This window comes from Barbus barbus (assembly GCF_936440315.1).
Source record: "Barbus barbus genome assembly, chromosome: 9".
Taxonomy (NCBI): domain Eukaryota; kingdom Metazoa; phylum Chordata; class Actinopteri; order Cypriniformes; family Cyprinidae; genus Barbus; species Barbus barbus.
In genome coordinates this window covers 12,165,513-12,177,506 of record NC_136737.1, presented here as the reverse complement: position 1 = coordinate 12,177,506, position 11,994 = coordinate 12,165,513, and the positions used below count along the sequence as shown (strand labels likewise).

Here is an 11,994-nt window from a genome sequence, read left to right as displayed (position 1 = left end):
CTTTGTAGTTTCATGTTCTTGTATGTCAAACTGAACTGTAAATGTCTTTTTTTATATGAATGTTTAAAGTAAAGTTAATGTTTGAATGCTGCAACTGGGCCTATGTAGTCTCTTATAAAATATAAGATTATAATAATTATTTAAAACATTTGCAAAATGCTGTTTGATGTCAGCTAACAGTTTATCTTGAGGTCCCACAATACAATTTCTGGTTACACTTTACTTGAAGGGGTGTGCATATGAAAGTTTTTTTATGCATGTTTACTGTCATTAAGTGTCATTCGCTCAGTTATGTCATTTTTAATGCAAAGATGACATTGTTTGAGATGTCTTTGTTATGATTAGGTCAAATAATGTCATCTTTGCATTAAAAATTACATAACTGAGCAACTGACACTTAATGACAGTAAACATGCATAAAAAAACCTTCAATATTCATGACATGTGTCTTATGCACACCCCTTCAAGTAAAGTGTTACCCAATTTCTCAACACTTAAACACGTGTGCGATAAAATCTAACAGAAATCAAATTTCAAGACCAACATTTATAGAAAAGTCACCCATTTCACAGAAAAGTGCAGTCCATGTCTCAAATAACAGTGGAAACCATTTAATGTACCTTAATTCTTGATCATTTCCTGTAACAATGACACTTTTATTTTTCTCATTCTTCTTATCAGTCAAACCAATGAAGCTGAGCTTCTACACACCACATACTTTCTGTTCTCCTCTGTCATTTCCTCTATACCACGTGCATATGTCCTCTTTCTGTGAGCCGGCTCATTAAGAAACATTTTTCCAGTGAATTATTTGTTATTGGCTGGTCTACATTGGGTTCCTGGCTGCGTTCCTCAGGTTCTGGTAGGCCTCAGATTTGAGGAACCTTGGGCAGGAGTCTTCCTCCATCAGTCTGTATATATGCATCTCGGCTTCATCAAAACACATGCAGTCAGGCTTCACCAAAGATTTCTTGATCTTCTCATGAGTGTGATGGTCAATGTTGACCTTCGAAATTGTAACATTTACATCCATGAAAGATAATTGAAGTATATTTCTATACTAACATTTTCATTTCAATGGTGTTTACTTTGTTAAGCAAATGGCAAATGCAAAAATTCTGGTTTGTTTTTCTTTTGAGCCATTATTAATGCTTTTTAAAATGTCATCTAAGTTCATTTGCTAAATTTATTTTTGGAGAAACTATTTAGTTACCAGCCCAAATACTTTACACCCCTTCCTCCTATTAATAAACAATATGATGCAATGGCATTTCTGTGTGTCGCAATTTACTGTAACTGTTTAGAAAATCCTAACCCTATTTAATGCTTTACTGAATGCACATACTGACCTCTTTTTGAGCCATGGGATGGAGAAACTCTTTGTAGATATCTGCTGCTTTGTTAGAGAGTTTGCCAAATGAAGTCATCTGCTTATATTCCCTGCAGGCAAGCCAAAATTCAATGTTCTCCTCACTAAACTCAGACTGGAGAAATGAACGAAAGGCGTCCAGGTAGTCTGTTTGCAAAAGAATAAATTTTTTACATACTAAAATTAAACATAAATTATATATATTAAAGGTGACTGGTGGTTGAACTAACCTCTGTTTTCTAGCAGATCATATAGCTTTGGCCCATGGTCTTGCAGTCTTAAGAAAAAAAAAAAAAAAAACGAGAAAATCTGAAAAAAAGCACCTAAAATACAATATTCCCACCATCCATAGTCATATAAAATACTTATACATATATTTGAAAAAGATGGGTAATATATATATATATATATATATATATATATATATTACTCATCTTTTTCGAATTATTTTTTGAAGACTACATGGACATTTATATTTCAACTTTGCCTTTTGTCACTCTGAAGGAATGAATTAAGGCAAAAGCAATTTATCTGGCCAAAGTCTGGCCTTAAAATGACTGCTTTTGCATCAAGTACCCATAAAATGATGATTTATTGTATAACAATTTAAAAACTTACTGATAATGAAAGTCTTCATTATTTTTCTTAATCAAAACACATCGGATATTGTTTTTCTGTTTTTTCCTGCTCAACAGAATGTCCAGTCTATGAAATTAAAATAAACACTTCAGTCCATCTTTCAGTCAATTCAAGAAGTTCGTATGAGGAGAGACGAATAAAATTCATTTACGTTTTAGGTTGTTTCTTGTCCCGAATGAGGTCCTTGAACTCGTAAATCCGAATCTTTGAGAAAAGCATTTTAGGCATCGTGGGGTGGTGGGAAATATTTATTCAGAATGATCCGCTATGCTTCATGTTTGTGACAGACTTTTCCCATCTAATGGCTGTATAAACGGTCTGGTCGCCAGGTAGATAGAGTGGGATGTTATCATACCTGAACATGTTCACACAAATCTCTGGATAATCTCCATGACTCAAGTTTTCAAGTTTATTCTTGAATATGATGCGTATAATATTACCATAGTTTTGTTGTTGTGGTGACAGCATGACAATTGAAGACTATGTACAGGCTAATAACATTGAGGCCTTGAGTGAGGTGTGTGAGACAGATAACGTACATTTCTCTGTTTTTGAAAATGTTTTATTATTTATTTTTATTTTTTTGAGTAAGTTGAACAGGATCCAGATGGTCTACGAGCCAGGACTCGAACTCGAGTCGGGTTTCTTTAGACTAATGTGAAATACCGCGTATTTTTTATTTAAATTTGACACCAGTTTCAATTTTCCAGTAGTAAATGTACGAAAGTCGTCTTTCTGATATTTCAAACACGTGAAGCATTTTGAGAACATTTTCAAAGATGTGAAACATCCTGTTAATGTTGTAATAGAGATCTTCAGGGTTGACAGCTTCATTGGCGGATGGACCGCGCCCACAGTCAAGCATACACCCTATCAGTGAACACTTTCTTTGAGTTTCGGAGTCACACCAAACATAAGCGTTGGGCTTGTTCATTGAGGCGTATTGTTAGTCATGTGGGAGTGGTAAGGATTTGATAACAGTGCTTGGTACATGTTTGCTGTGTAAGCTAAACTATGCTGAAATAGTCATGTACAAACGTGAGTTTAGCCACATCTCTTCATTGGGTGGTTCGGTCTCATGCTCAAAAGTGAAACGTGTGATTTCTGTGCCTCTAGTGACACTAAAAAGAATCGCAACAATAGTTATTATACGTATTTGAACATCCCAAATTACGTCATGCTTTCCCTAAAATAATAGCCTAATAATTATAATATCTATAGCCTAATACTAATCTAAAATAAAAATAGGCCTATATATATATATATATATATATATATATATATGTAAGATTGACATTGTGCATATTTACTATTGATCTGCAGTTTGAGTATCCTACTATAAGAATAATTTTAAATATATATTGTATAGTTAAAAAGTAATAGTAGCCCATATAGTTTAGTAAATAAGTTATTTAAATAAAGAAATAATAATTATAACTAAAATAAAATAATAATTTGCTTTAGAAAATAAGTATGGTGGTGTATTGTAAATATGTAATAGCATATGAATATTCTGCCCTATAACTTCTGCTCTAGATTGTCTAACCAGCAGGTGGCATACATGGCCAACAAACCACTCTCAAAGAACAGAAACATTTTATTTGGTTTTACAGTTTGCAAATAGCCATCAAGGGTGTGTCCGTATCAGTTTTGTGAATGTAAAGCACTGGAATGTGGAAATTGTAGAAATGAAAACTTGTGTATTGAGAAAAGAAACAAAAGATTCATTGTAAAAGGCTGTATAAATGAATGCTTAAAAACAATTATATAGATTTTGAAGCTTGTCACATAAGTTGTGCTGAACATCATTTGTAATGAAGAGAATAACCGAAGAGGTTTTTAAGTTTGACTTTGAAGCTTCGCACTCTTCTAGACATTATTCTCTGATTTTCTCCCATAGTGACTTTTCCTAACACCAAAATCACCTTATGTAGCCGATACAAAGCGTACAAGCTGGCCACAATCAGGACTACACCACTGACCAAGAGAACAATGTACAAAGCCATCATGAATCCATTGTAGGGACCCGTTGGTGGGACAGTCCATAGGTACACCCAGCCATTGTAATGATTGTTGTGCACAATTTCCAGTCCATTATCCAGCACAATTGTATCATAGAACGCTGGATCATTGCTGTTACCAATTCCTTGTTTCACATGAATATGATCAGGTGTAGGAGAAAGTAGAGAGGCAGTTGTTGGAGAATTACTAGTAGTCGCAGTGTAGCTGCATTCACAGTATTTCTTGCTGTTGTGCTTGTAGCTGTAGATGTTTGCAGGGTTGGTGTCGCTGGAGCCCCAGTGGTAATGGCACTTGAAGCCATAAATGTGGTCTGGAAAACACTACAATGGGGTTCCTCATAAGTCAGCGTTTGCAGCGGATGGTTTTCTAAGCAGTACGGTTCATAGCATGTTACGCCTTTGTCCAAGTCACTGATTCGTTTTGGGTTTTCACGAATCCATTCTGCAATACTCATACTGCTACAATCGCAATTCCATTTGTTGCCGCTAAAAGAGAGATATTTTAACGCCCTTGCATGTACAAAAACATCTCCGGGTAGATACCTCAGATGGTTGTGGTTCAGGTTTAGTATTTCTAGTTTTGAGGTGTTGTGAAAGATTGCCGATGGGAGAGACTCAAGCTTGTTCTCATTAAGCATCAGAATTTGAAGGCTGATCAAGTTTGAGAAGAGCTCCCGATCCAGTTCCCGAAGGTTGTTGTTCTTCAGGGATAGTTTCTTCAGGTTGGGCAGACAACAGAAGAGGTTCTTTGGGAGGGAGGTCAACTTGTTGTTGAAGTGTAAATTGAGAGTCCGTAGGTTGGTCATGTTTGCAAAAAGGTTCCATGGGACAGTGGATAGATTGGTTTCGTAAAGGTACAGCTCTTGGAGTCTCGGCATGTGTCCCATCAGCTGGTAAGGAAGGGATATCAAGGGGTTCTTGTAGAGGGTGAGCTTGGTCAGGTTGGGCAAGTAGTAGAAGGTCTCGGCTGGAATATACCGGAGTTGGTTGACAGACATTGAGAGGGTAAGCAGGTATGGCAAGGGCCAGAAAAGATGTGAAGGAATCTGTCGGATCTGGTTCTTCTGTAGCATTAGTACCAACAGGTTGCTTAAATGGTCAAAGGAACCACTTTCAAGAGTCTCCAACTGGTTGGATGAGAGCACCAAAGGTTTGAGTTGCCAAAGGTGTTGTGGAAGAGGGTCTTCGGGAGGTTCCTCAGTTGATTATTAGCTAAGTTTAAGTAATTCAGCTTGGTCAAACCCTGGAAGATGTCAGCGTCCAGCTGGGAGATGCAGTTCTTGCTCAAATTTAGTTCAGTTAGGTTGACCATCCCCTCAAAGAGTTCTGAACTAACGGAAGCTATTTGGTTTCAATCTAGCTGCAGTTGCTCCAAGTTGCTCTGCTCACTAAACACCTTGGGTGGGAAGACAGAGAGTGCGTTTGATGAGAGTTTGATGGACCGAAGCTGTGGAGCATCGTGGAAGGCTTCTGGTAGGATGGTGTCAAGAGTGCTGTGTGTGATCATTAGTCGTAGCAGAAGAGAGAACGGCTGGAAACTTCGGTCTTTGAGGATCTTTATTTTTGTGTCATTTAGCAAGACTAGGAAGGTTGTTGGGTCGAGTGGAGGAATGTCGGTGATGTCCCCAGTGCATTTTGCAGAACCCCTAATGTCACAAATGCACCGATTGGGACAATGAGCACTGAGGGCGAATTGAGGCAGAAGTTGAAGTAGAACAAATGTGAACCACATATTCTCAAACTGGGAAACAAATATAGGCATATGGCATTATAAGAGTCTTCTTCATTATATAATTGATACATTTTTTATTTTAGGAAAATAAATTGCCCCATGTACAATAAAAATATATATATGATTAAAAAAATGACTGTTTCAAAGGGATAGTTTCCCCAAAAATGGTTACTCCCTCTCATGTTGTTCTAACTTGTATGACCTTCTTCCTTCTTTGGTTTTTTTGTCCACTGAGTCCAAAACAACACTGGACTCAGTGGACCAAATTATGTCCATTTTTGTCCACTGGCTCCAAAACAACACTGGACCCAATAGACTTTAATTATATGGACAGAAATGGACAGTTTCCAAAATATATGACTTTATGTTCCACAGAAGAGAGAATGTGATGGAGGCTTGGATTGGCATAAGAGTTAGTACATTTCTGGGAACTTCCGAATTTAGACAGAATTATCATTTCTGGGTAAACTATTCCTTTAAGCAACTAAAACAAATGAATGAAGTAGCAATGTTAAACTTACCTCTCAAGGATCCGGAAAGTGTCTGGCTAAAATGGATGCATTCTGCTTTTAATAACCACACTTTGGAAATAGCTCTTCCCTTTCGACACTTATCATACTCTTGAGTTATGCCCACATGGAAGCCTGCATCCATTGTGATGAGTTTTTTTTTCTTTGGTCTTTATTGTGTGTACTTGCAGAAGTCATTGTCTTCCAACTTGCAATATTTCTCTCTCTCTCTGAAAAAGGCAGCATTGAAATAAAATAACAATACTTGTTCCTTATTTTTGTTGGACAATGTGCAATTTCTTTCACTAAAAGTTACCTGAATTGTCTCTCTTTTTTTTTTTTTTTTGCATTATTTTGTGTCCATAATCCTCTCCCTTCATATGTTCATATGAGTCCTTAGGGACACTTCACCCAAAAATGAAAATTCTGTCATCGATTTTGATCCTCAAGTTGTTCCGAACCTATATGTGTTTATTTCTTCTGAAGAATTTTGAAGAATATTGGTAACCAATCAGTCGGGAAGCCAATGGCTACCATCAGGTCTTTGGTTAATATATATATTTTTTGGTATGTGTGACATTTATAATGTTGAACAAAGTCTTGATGACAAGTTTTAGCCTATATCAAATTATTTTGAAGTTATTATAGGAAAATTATGCATTCATGTTTAATTATGAACTCAAGATCCTTAAAAAATAGGGAATATTTTGCACATGAAATGATACAGTAAAATCAATACATTTCACTTGATGTTTTATTGATATGATATTTACATAAAATACATTTTTGTTATAAGAGTAAAGTCATGAGTACATTATAAATATCATGATACATTATGAATACATATAATTCGATATCTGAAAAAGTTCTGCTTGCTTGACACATCTTAAGGCATTAGATGATTTTGCAGATTTTCTTGCTCCTGGTCCTTCACTTTAAGATCCTCAAACACAGTATTTCCAGAAACAGGCTAAAAAGAAAATGGAAAAAAATTACATCTGCATTTATCAAATTGACAAACATATCTGTTCATAAAAAAGTAACACTCACCATCATCTCTTTTGCTGGTCATTGATCTCTCTTTTTCTATTGCGTTTGACACCAATTTTCTTTCTACATTTAGCTCCTCTCGAAGGGCCGCAAGCTGAAACAGCAAGCAGACAATTAGCTTTCATAATAATAGTTGGTTTATTTTTATTAATATAGTTGCACTCACCCCCATCATTGCCAAGTGTTTTGAGAAACTGGTTGCATCCCACCTAAAATCCTGTCTCCCTGCTACACTGGACCCATTCCAATTTGCCTATCGCCACAATAGGTCAACAGAGGACGCCATCTCAACAGCGCTTCACTCTGCCCTCACCCACCTGGACAGTCAAAACACACATGTGAGAATGCTGTTCATGGACTTCAGTTCTGCATTTAATACAGTAATCCCCTCCAAGCTGATCTCCAAGCTCAGCCAGCTTGGAATCAGCACACCCATCTGTAATTGGATTCTAGATTTTCTGACTAACAGACCTCAGTCCGTCAAGTTAGATAACCTCTCCTCCTCCATCATCACCCTGAACACCGGCGTGCCACAGGGCTGCGTACTGAGCCCTCTCCTGTACTCCCTCTTCACCCATGACTGTGTTCCTGTTTATGGCTCCAACACCATAATCAAATTTGCAGATGACACCACGGTGGTAGGTCTGATCAAGGATGACGATGAATCAGCCTACAGGGATGAGGTGCAGCACCTGGCTGTATGGTGTGCCACCAATAATCTACAGCTAAACACCCAGAAGACAAAGGAGATCATTGTGGACTTCAGGCGGACTAGGAGTCATGCACACACACCCATCTACATCAACGGAGCTGAAGTGGAGCGTGTGTCGAGTTTCAAGTTCCTTGGCATCCACATCTCTGATGACCTCACCTGGTCCCATAACACCTCTACTCTGGTCAAAAAGGCACAGCAGCGCCTTTACTTCTTAAGGAGCCTTAAGAAAGTTCACCTGAATCCCAGGATCCTTGTGGAATTCTACCGCTGTACCATTGAGAGCATACTCACGAACTGCATCTCAGTATGGTACAGCAATTGCTCCGCATCTGACCGCAAAGCACTCCAGCGGGTGGTGAAAACTGCTCAACGGATCACCGGCACCCAGTTAACTTCCATTGAGAACATTTATTATAAGCGCTGTCTGGGCAGGGCAAGAAACATCATCAAGGATGCCTCTCACCCTAACCATGGACTTTTCACCCTCCTTCCATCCGGCAGGCGTTACAGGTGCCTACGCTCTCGCACCAGTAGGCTCAGGAAGAGCTTCTTCCCCGAGGCTGTGACACTTCTGAACGCCACACCACCAATCTAACCTGCACCTGCTTATTACTGCACTGGTCACAGTACTTTAAACACATGCATTTGCACTACTCATATTTTGCACAGACTGCACATCGTTCAAGTCATTACACTATAAACTGTTTAAAGTTGTTACTGTACAAGCACAGTAAACTATTTCTATAAAATATTGCACTACTGCTATTTTGCATAGAATACATTGTTCTATCAATACTTTGCACACTCATCCAGCTGTATTTATTTATTACCACTGTTCTCACGTTCCTGCTGTTCATAATGTGTATATATAATCTGTAATCTATATAATCTACACTGCTCTGTTCATAATGTACATACAATCCCTACATTGCATTCCTATTTTATATTCTGTATATACTCTGCTCAATACTGTATATAGCAATTCCACTGTATATTCTGTAAATCATATCTTCACTTACTCTGCACTTATATGTATATAAAACACTATATTCTTGCACTTCTGGTTAGATGCTAACTGCATTTCATTAGCTCTGTACTTGTACTCTGCATAAATGACAATAAAGTTGAATCTAATCTAATCTAATCTAATATATATATATTTATATTTAATGACAATAAACATTTTTCCCATTAAATTCTCATGACAAAAATTAAACATACCTCCTGCAGCTCTGTGATTTTTCTGGCCAGCTCGAGTCCTGCGATTCAGGAAGAACATGTAACTAAGTGCAGGTTTGTGGATTATAAGATGCTTATTCATTATACATTTGCAAGGAGTAAAACAATCTGTCCAACACATAAATAAAATTCATTTATTTACCTATTACATCCTTTTCTTGCACAGGCATGATATTTTTCCGTAGCAGAAATGCCAAAATCTGGTTCTGCACATCTGAATCATCCTTTGAATGGAAAACCTGGTTGACTGTAAAAATGGAAATATGCAATTCAGTACACAATTAAGATACAATGTGACTGATTTAAATGAAATCTATGATGAAAAAGCAGTAATTTAGATCAAATTAGCGGCTTGTACTCGCCTGGACTTGCAAAGCTTCTTGTATGAACGTTGAGAGCACCAATCAGAAGTAAAAAAGCAAGTCGTGGAAGAAGACTTCCTGATGATAGTCTGTCCATGGCACTGAGAGAATGATCCTGGTGCGTGTTTGCTCCTGCCTGACCAAAGGTGCTTCTGCTGGTGGCTCATCAGATGGGATACTTTTAATCAGGTGTGAAGACGTGAGGATGTGTCATCGCTGTAAATCAAAAGTGTGACGGGGTACGTTCTGTATAGGGTCTGTGACAGCTGGGACTGATGTTCTGATGTGGTCTCAGGGCCAGCGACGGGCAATCAATCAGCGGTGGTGTGTATTAGGACAAGAGTAAATCACTGGCAGTACTGGGTATCATTCATCTGGGGATGGTAAAATGTTCCTGGCATTCTTCTTTTAATTTAACTAAAAGTATATGTGAGTCAGTGCCTAGAATAACAAGAAACAGTATGATGATAGATGTCATTTGTATGATATAAACTTATCCTGGTGGCTTTTACAGCTTATAGAAACGCTAGTTGGATAAAGGCTTAAAAACTGCTTTTTTAAAGAGTTTAATATATAAAATCTATATTAATATTTAAAATAATGCTGAGTCATATTTCATATTATTATGAATTTAGTATAGGCCTACTGAGTTACTCTACTAATACAGTGGGGAAAAAAGTATTTGATCCCCTGCTGATTTTGTACGTTTGCACAAAGGAATGATCAGTCTATAATTTTAATGGTAGGTTTTTTTGAACAGTGAGAGATTCAATAACAAAAAAACAACAAAAAACGAAACAGAAAAACACATTAAAAAAAAGTTATAAATTGATTTGCATGTTAAGGAGTTAACTTAGTATTTAATCCCCTATCAATCAGCAAGATTTCTGGCTCCCAGGTGTCTTTTATACAGGTAATGAGCTGGGATTAATAGCTCTCTCTTAAAGGGAGCGCTCCTAATCTCAGTTTGTTACCTGTATAAAAGACACCTGTCCACAGAAGCAATCAGTCAATCAGATTCCAAACTCTCCACCATGGCCAAGACCAAAGAGCTGTCCAAGGATGTCAGGGACAAGATTGTAGACCTACACAAGGCTGGAATGGGCTACAAGACCATCGCCAAGCAGCTTGCTGAGAAGGTGACAACAGGTGGTGCGTTTATTCACAAATGGAAGAAACCCAAAATAACTGTCAATCTCCCTCGGACTGGGGCTCCATGCAAGATCTCACCTCGTGGAGTTTCAATGATCATGAGAATGGTGAGGAATCAGCCCAGAACTACACGGGACGATCTGGTAACACACTACGCCATGTAGGACTGAAATCCTGGAGGTAGAAACATTATGCTTTGGGGGTGTTTTTCTGCTAAGAGGACGGGACAACTGCACCTCATCAAAGGGACGATGGACGAGGCCATGTACCGTCAGGGCATTGAAAATGGGTCATGGATGGGTATTCCAGCATGACAATGACCCAAAACACACGGCCAAGCCAACAAAGGAGTGGCTCAAGAAGAAGCACATTAGGGTCCTGGAGTGGCCTAGCCAGTCTCCAGACCTTAATCCCATAGAAAATCTGTGGAGGGAGTTTAAGGTTCGAGTTGCCAAACATCAGCCTCGAAACCTTAATGACTTGGTGAGGATCTGCAAAGAGGAGTGGGACAAAATCCCTCCTGAGATGTGTGCAAACCTGGTGGCCAACTACAAGAAACATCTAATCTCTGTGATTGCCAACAAGGGTTTTGCCACCAAGTACTAAATCATGTTTTGTGAAGGGGTCAAATACTTATTTCACTCATTAAAATGCAAATCAATTTATAACTTTTTTGAAAAGCGTTTTTCTGGATTTTTTTTTTGTTGTCATTCTGTCTCTCGCTGTTCAAATAAACCTACCATTAAAAGTATAGACTGATCATTTCTTTGTCAGTGGGCAAACGTACAAAACCAGCAGGGGATCAGTTAATATGTTCCTCCACTGTGTATGTATGTGTATACATATATAATATTTCATCAAATATTGTACTCTATGTTATTCATCGTAAAATATTTTTTGGTGTTATAATGATGTTTTTGTAAAGGAAAACTTTGGAAGTAAAGTATTTTCCATTTGATAGAAACTCTCATAAAAACAACCTATAATGCATGAATTAATTAATTAATTACAATAAGTAACTGCATTTTAACTGCATAAGTAACTGTGATTTAAAGTAATGAATTCAATATCAGCGTGTTTATATTGGCCTGAATTTTAAACATAAACAACGACAGTAACAGGGTTTTTAAATATGTAGCCATCAAAACATTCAGGCAGCCTACTTCTGGAGGTGTTTGAGGACTGCGCAGGTTCAGTGTGTTTGTT

At 37.8% G+C, this 11,994-nt stretch overlaps 2 protein-coding genes and 1 pseudogene across 4 annotated transcripts; all 3 read right to left on the bottom strand.

The window, feature by feature from the left end:
* Nucleotides 1–534: 534 nt before the first annotated feature.
* On the bottom strand, nucleotides 535–2,335 carry LOC306874537 (regulator of G-protein signaling 21-like). Of its 2 annotated transcripts, XM_079424663.1 has the most exons (5): nucleotides 2,160–2,335; nucleotides 1,988–2,074; nucleotides 1,600–1,646; nucleotides 1,350–1,516; nucleotides 535–1,006 (listed from the first exon to the last, which is right to left on the bottom strand). In XM_079424663.1, exons 1-5 carry the CDS (start codon nucleotides 2,234–2,236, stop codon nucleotides 827–829), a joined length of 558 nt encoding a protein of 185 aa, XP_079280789.1. In that variant the 5' UTR covers nucleotides 2,237–2,335; the 3' UTR covers nucleotides 535–826. The 2 variants fall into 2 exon arrangements, with proteins under 2 accessions (XP_079280789.1, XP_079280790.1); XM_079424664.1 differs by lacking the exon at nucleotides 1,988–2,074 and having other exon boundaries at nucleotides 536–1,006; nucleotides 2,160–2,314.
* A 1,478-nt stretch (nucleotides 2,336–3,813) lies between these two features.
* Nucleotides 3,814–5,761, bottom strand: LOC306874634 (annotated as a pseudogene). Its single transcript has one exon. The product of its transcript is annotated as an uncharacterized misc_RNA (transcript).
* A 1,453-nt stretch (nucleotides 5,762–7,214) lies between these two features.
* uts2d (urotensin 2 domain containing) lies at nucleotides 7,215–9,733 on the bottom strand (the record flags this gene model as incomplete). The annotated part of the gene is made up of 5 exons (XM_079424780.1): nucleotides 7,215–7,240; nucleotides 7,321–7,414; nucleotides 9,257–9,294; nucleotides 9,417–9,521; nucleotides 9,637–9,733. 5 exons carry the CDS (start codon nucleotides 9,731–9,733, stop codon nucleotides 7,215–7,217), a joined length of 360 nt encoding a protein of 119 aa, XP_079280906.1.
* Nucleotides 9,734–11,994: the final 2,261 nt, after the last annotated feature.

Coding starts and splice junctions, on each gene's coding strand:
- LOC306874537 (XM_079424663.1), bottom strand. CDS start 2,236: ATGCCTAAAATGCTTTTCTCAAAGATTCGGATTTACGAGTTCAAGGAC. Junction 2,075..2,159: donor GACAAGAAACAACCTAAAAC/GTAAATGAATTT, acceptor TTAATTTCATAG/ACTGGACATTCTGTTGAGCA. Junction 1,647..1,987: donor AATGAAGACTTTCATTATCA/GTAAGTTTTTAA, acceptor TTTTTTCTTAAG/ACTGCAAGACCATGGGCCAA.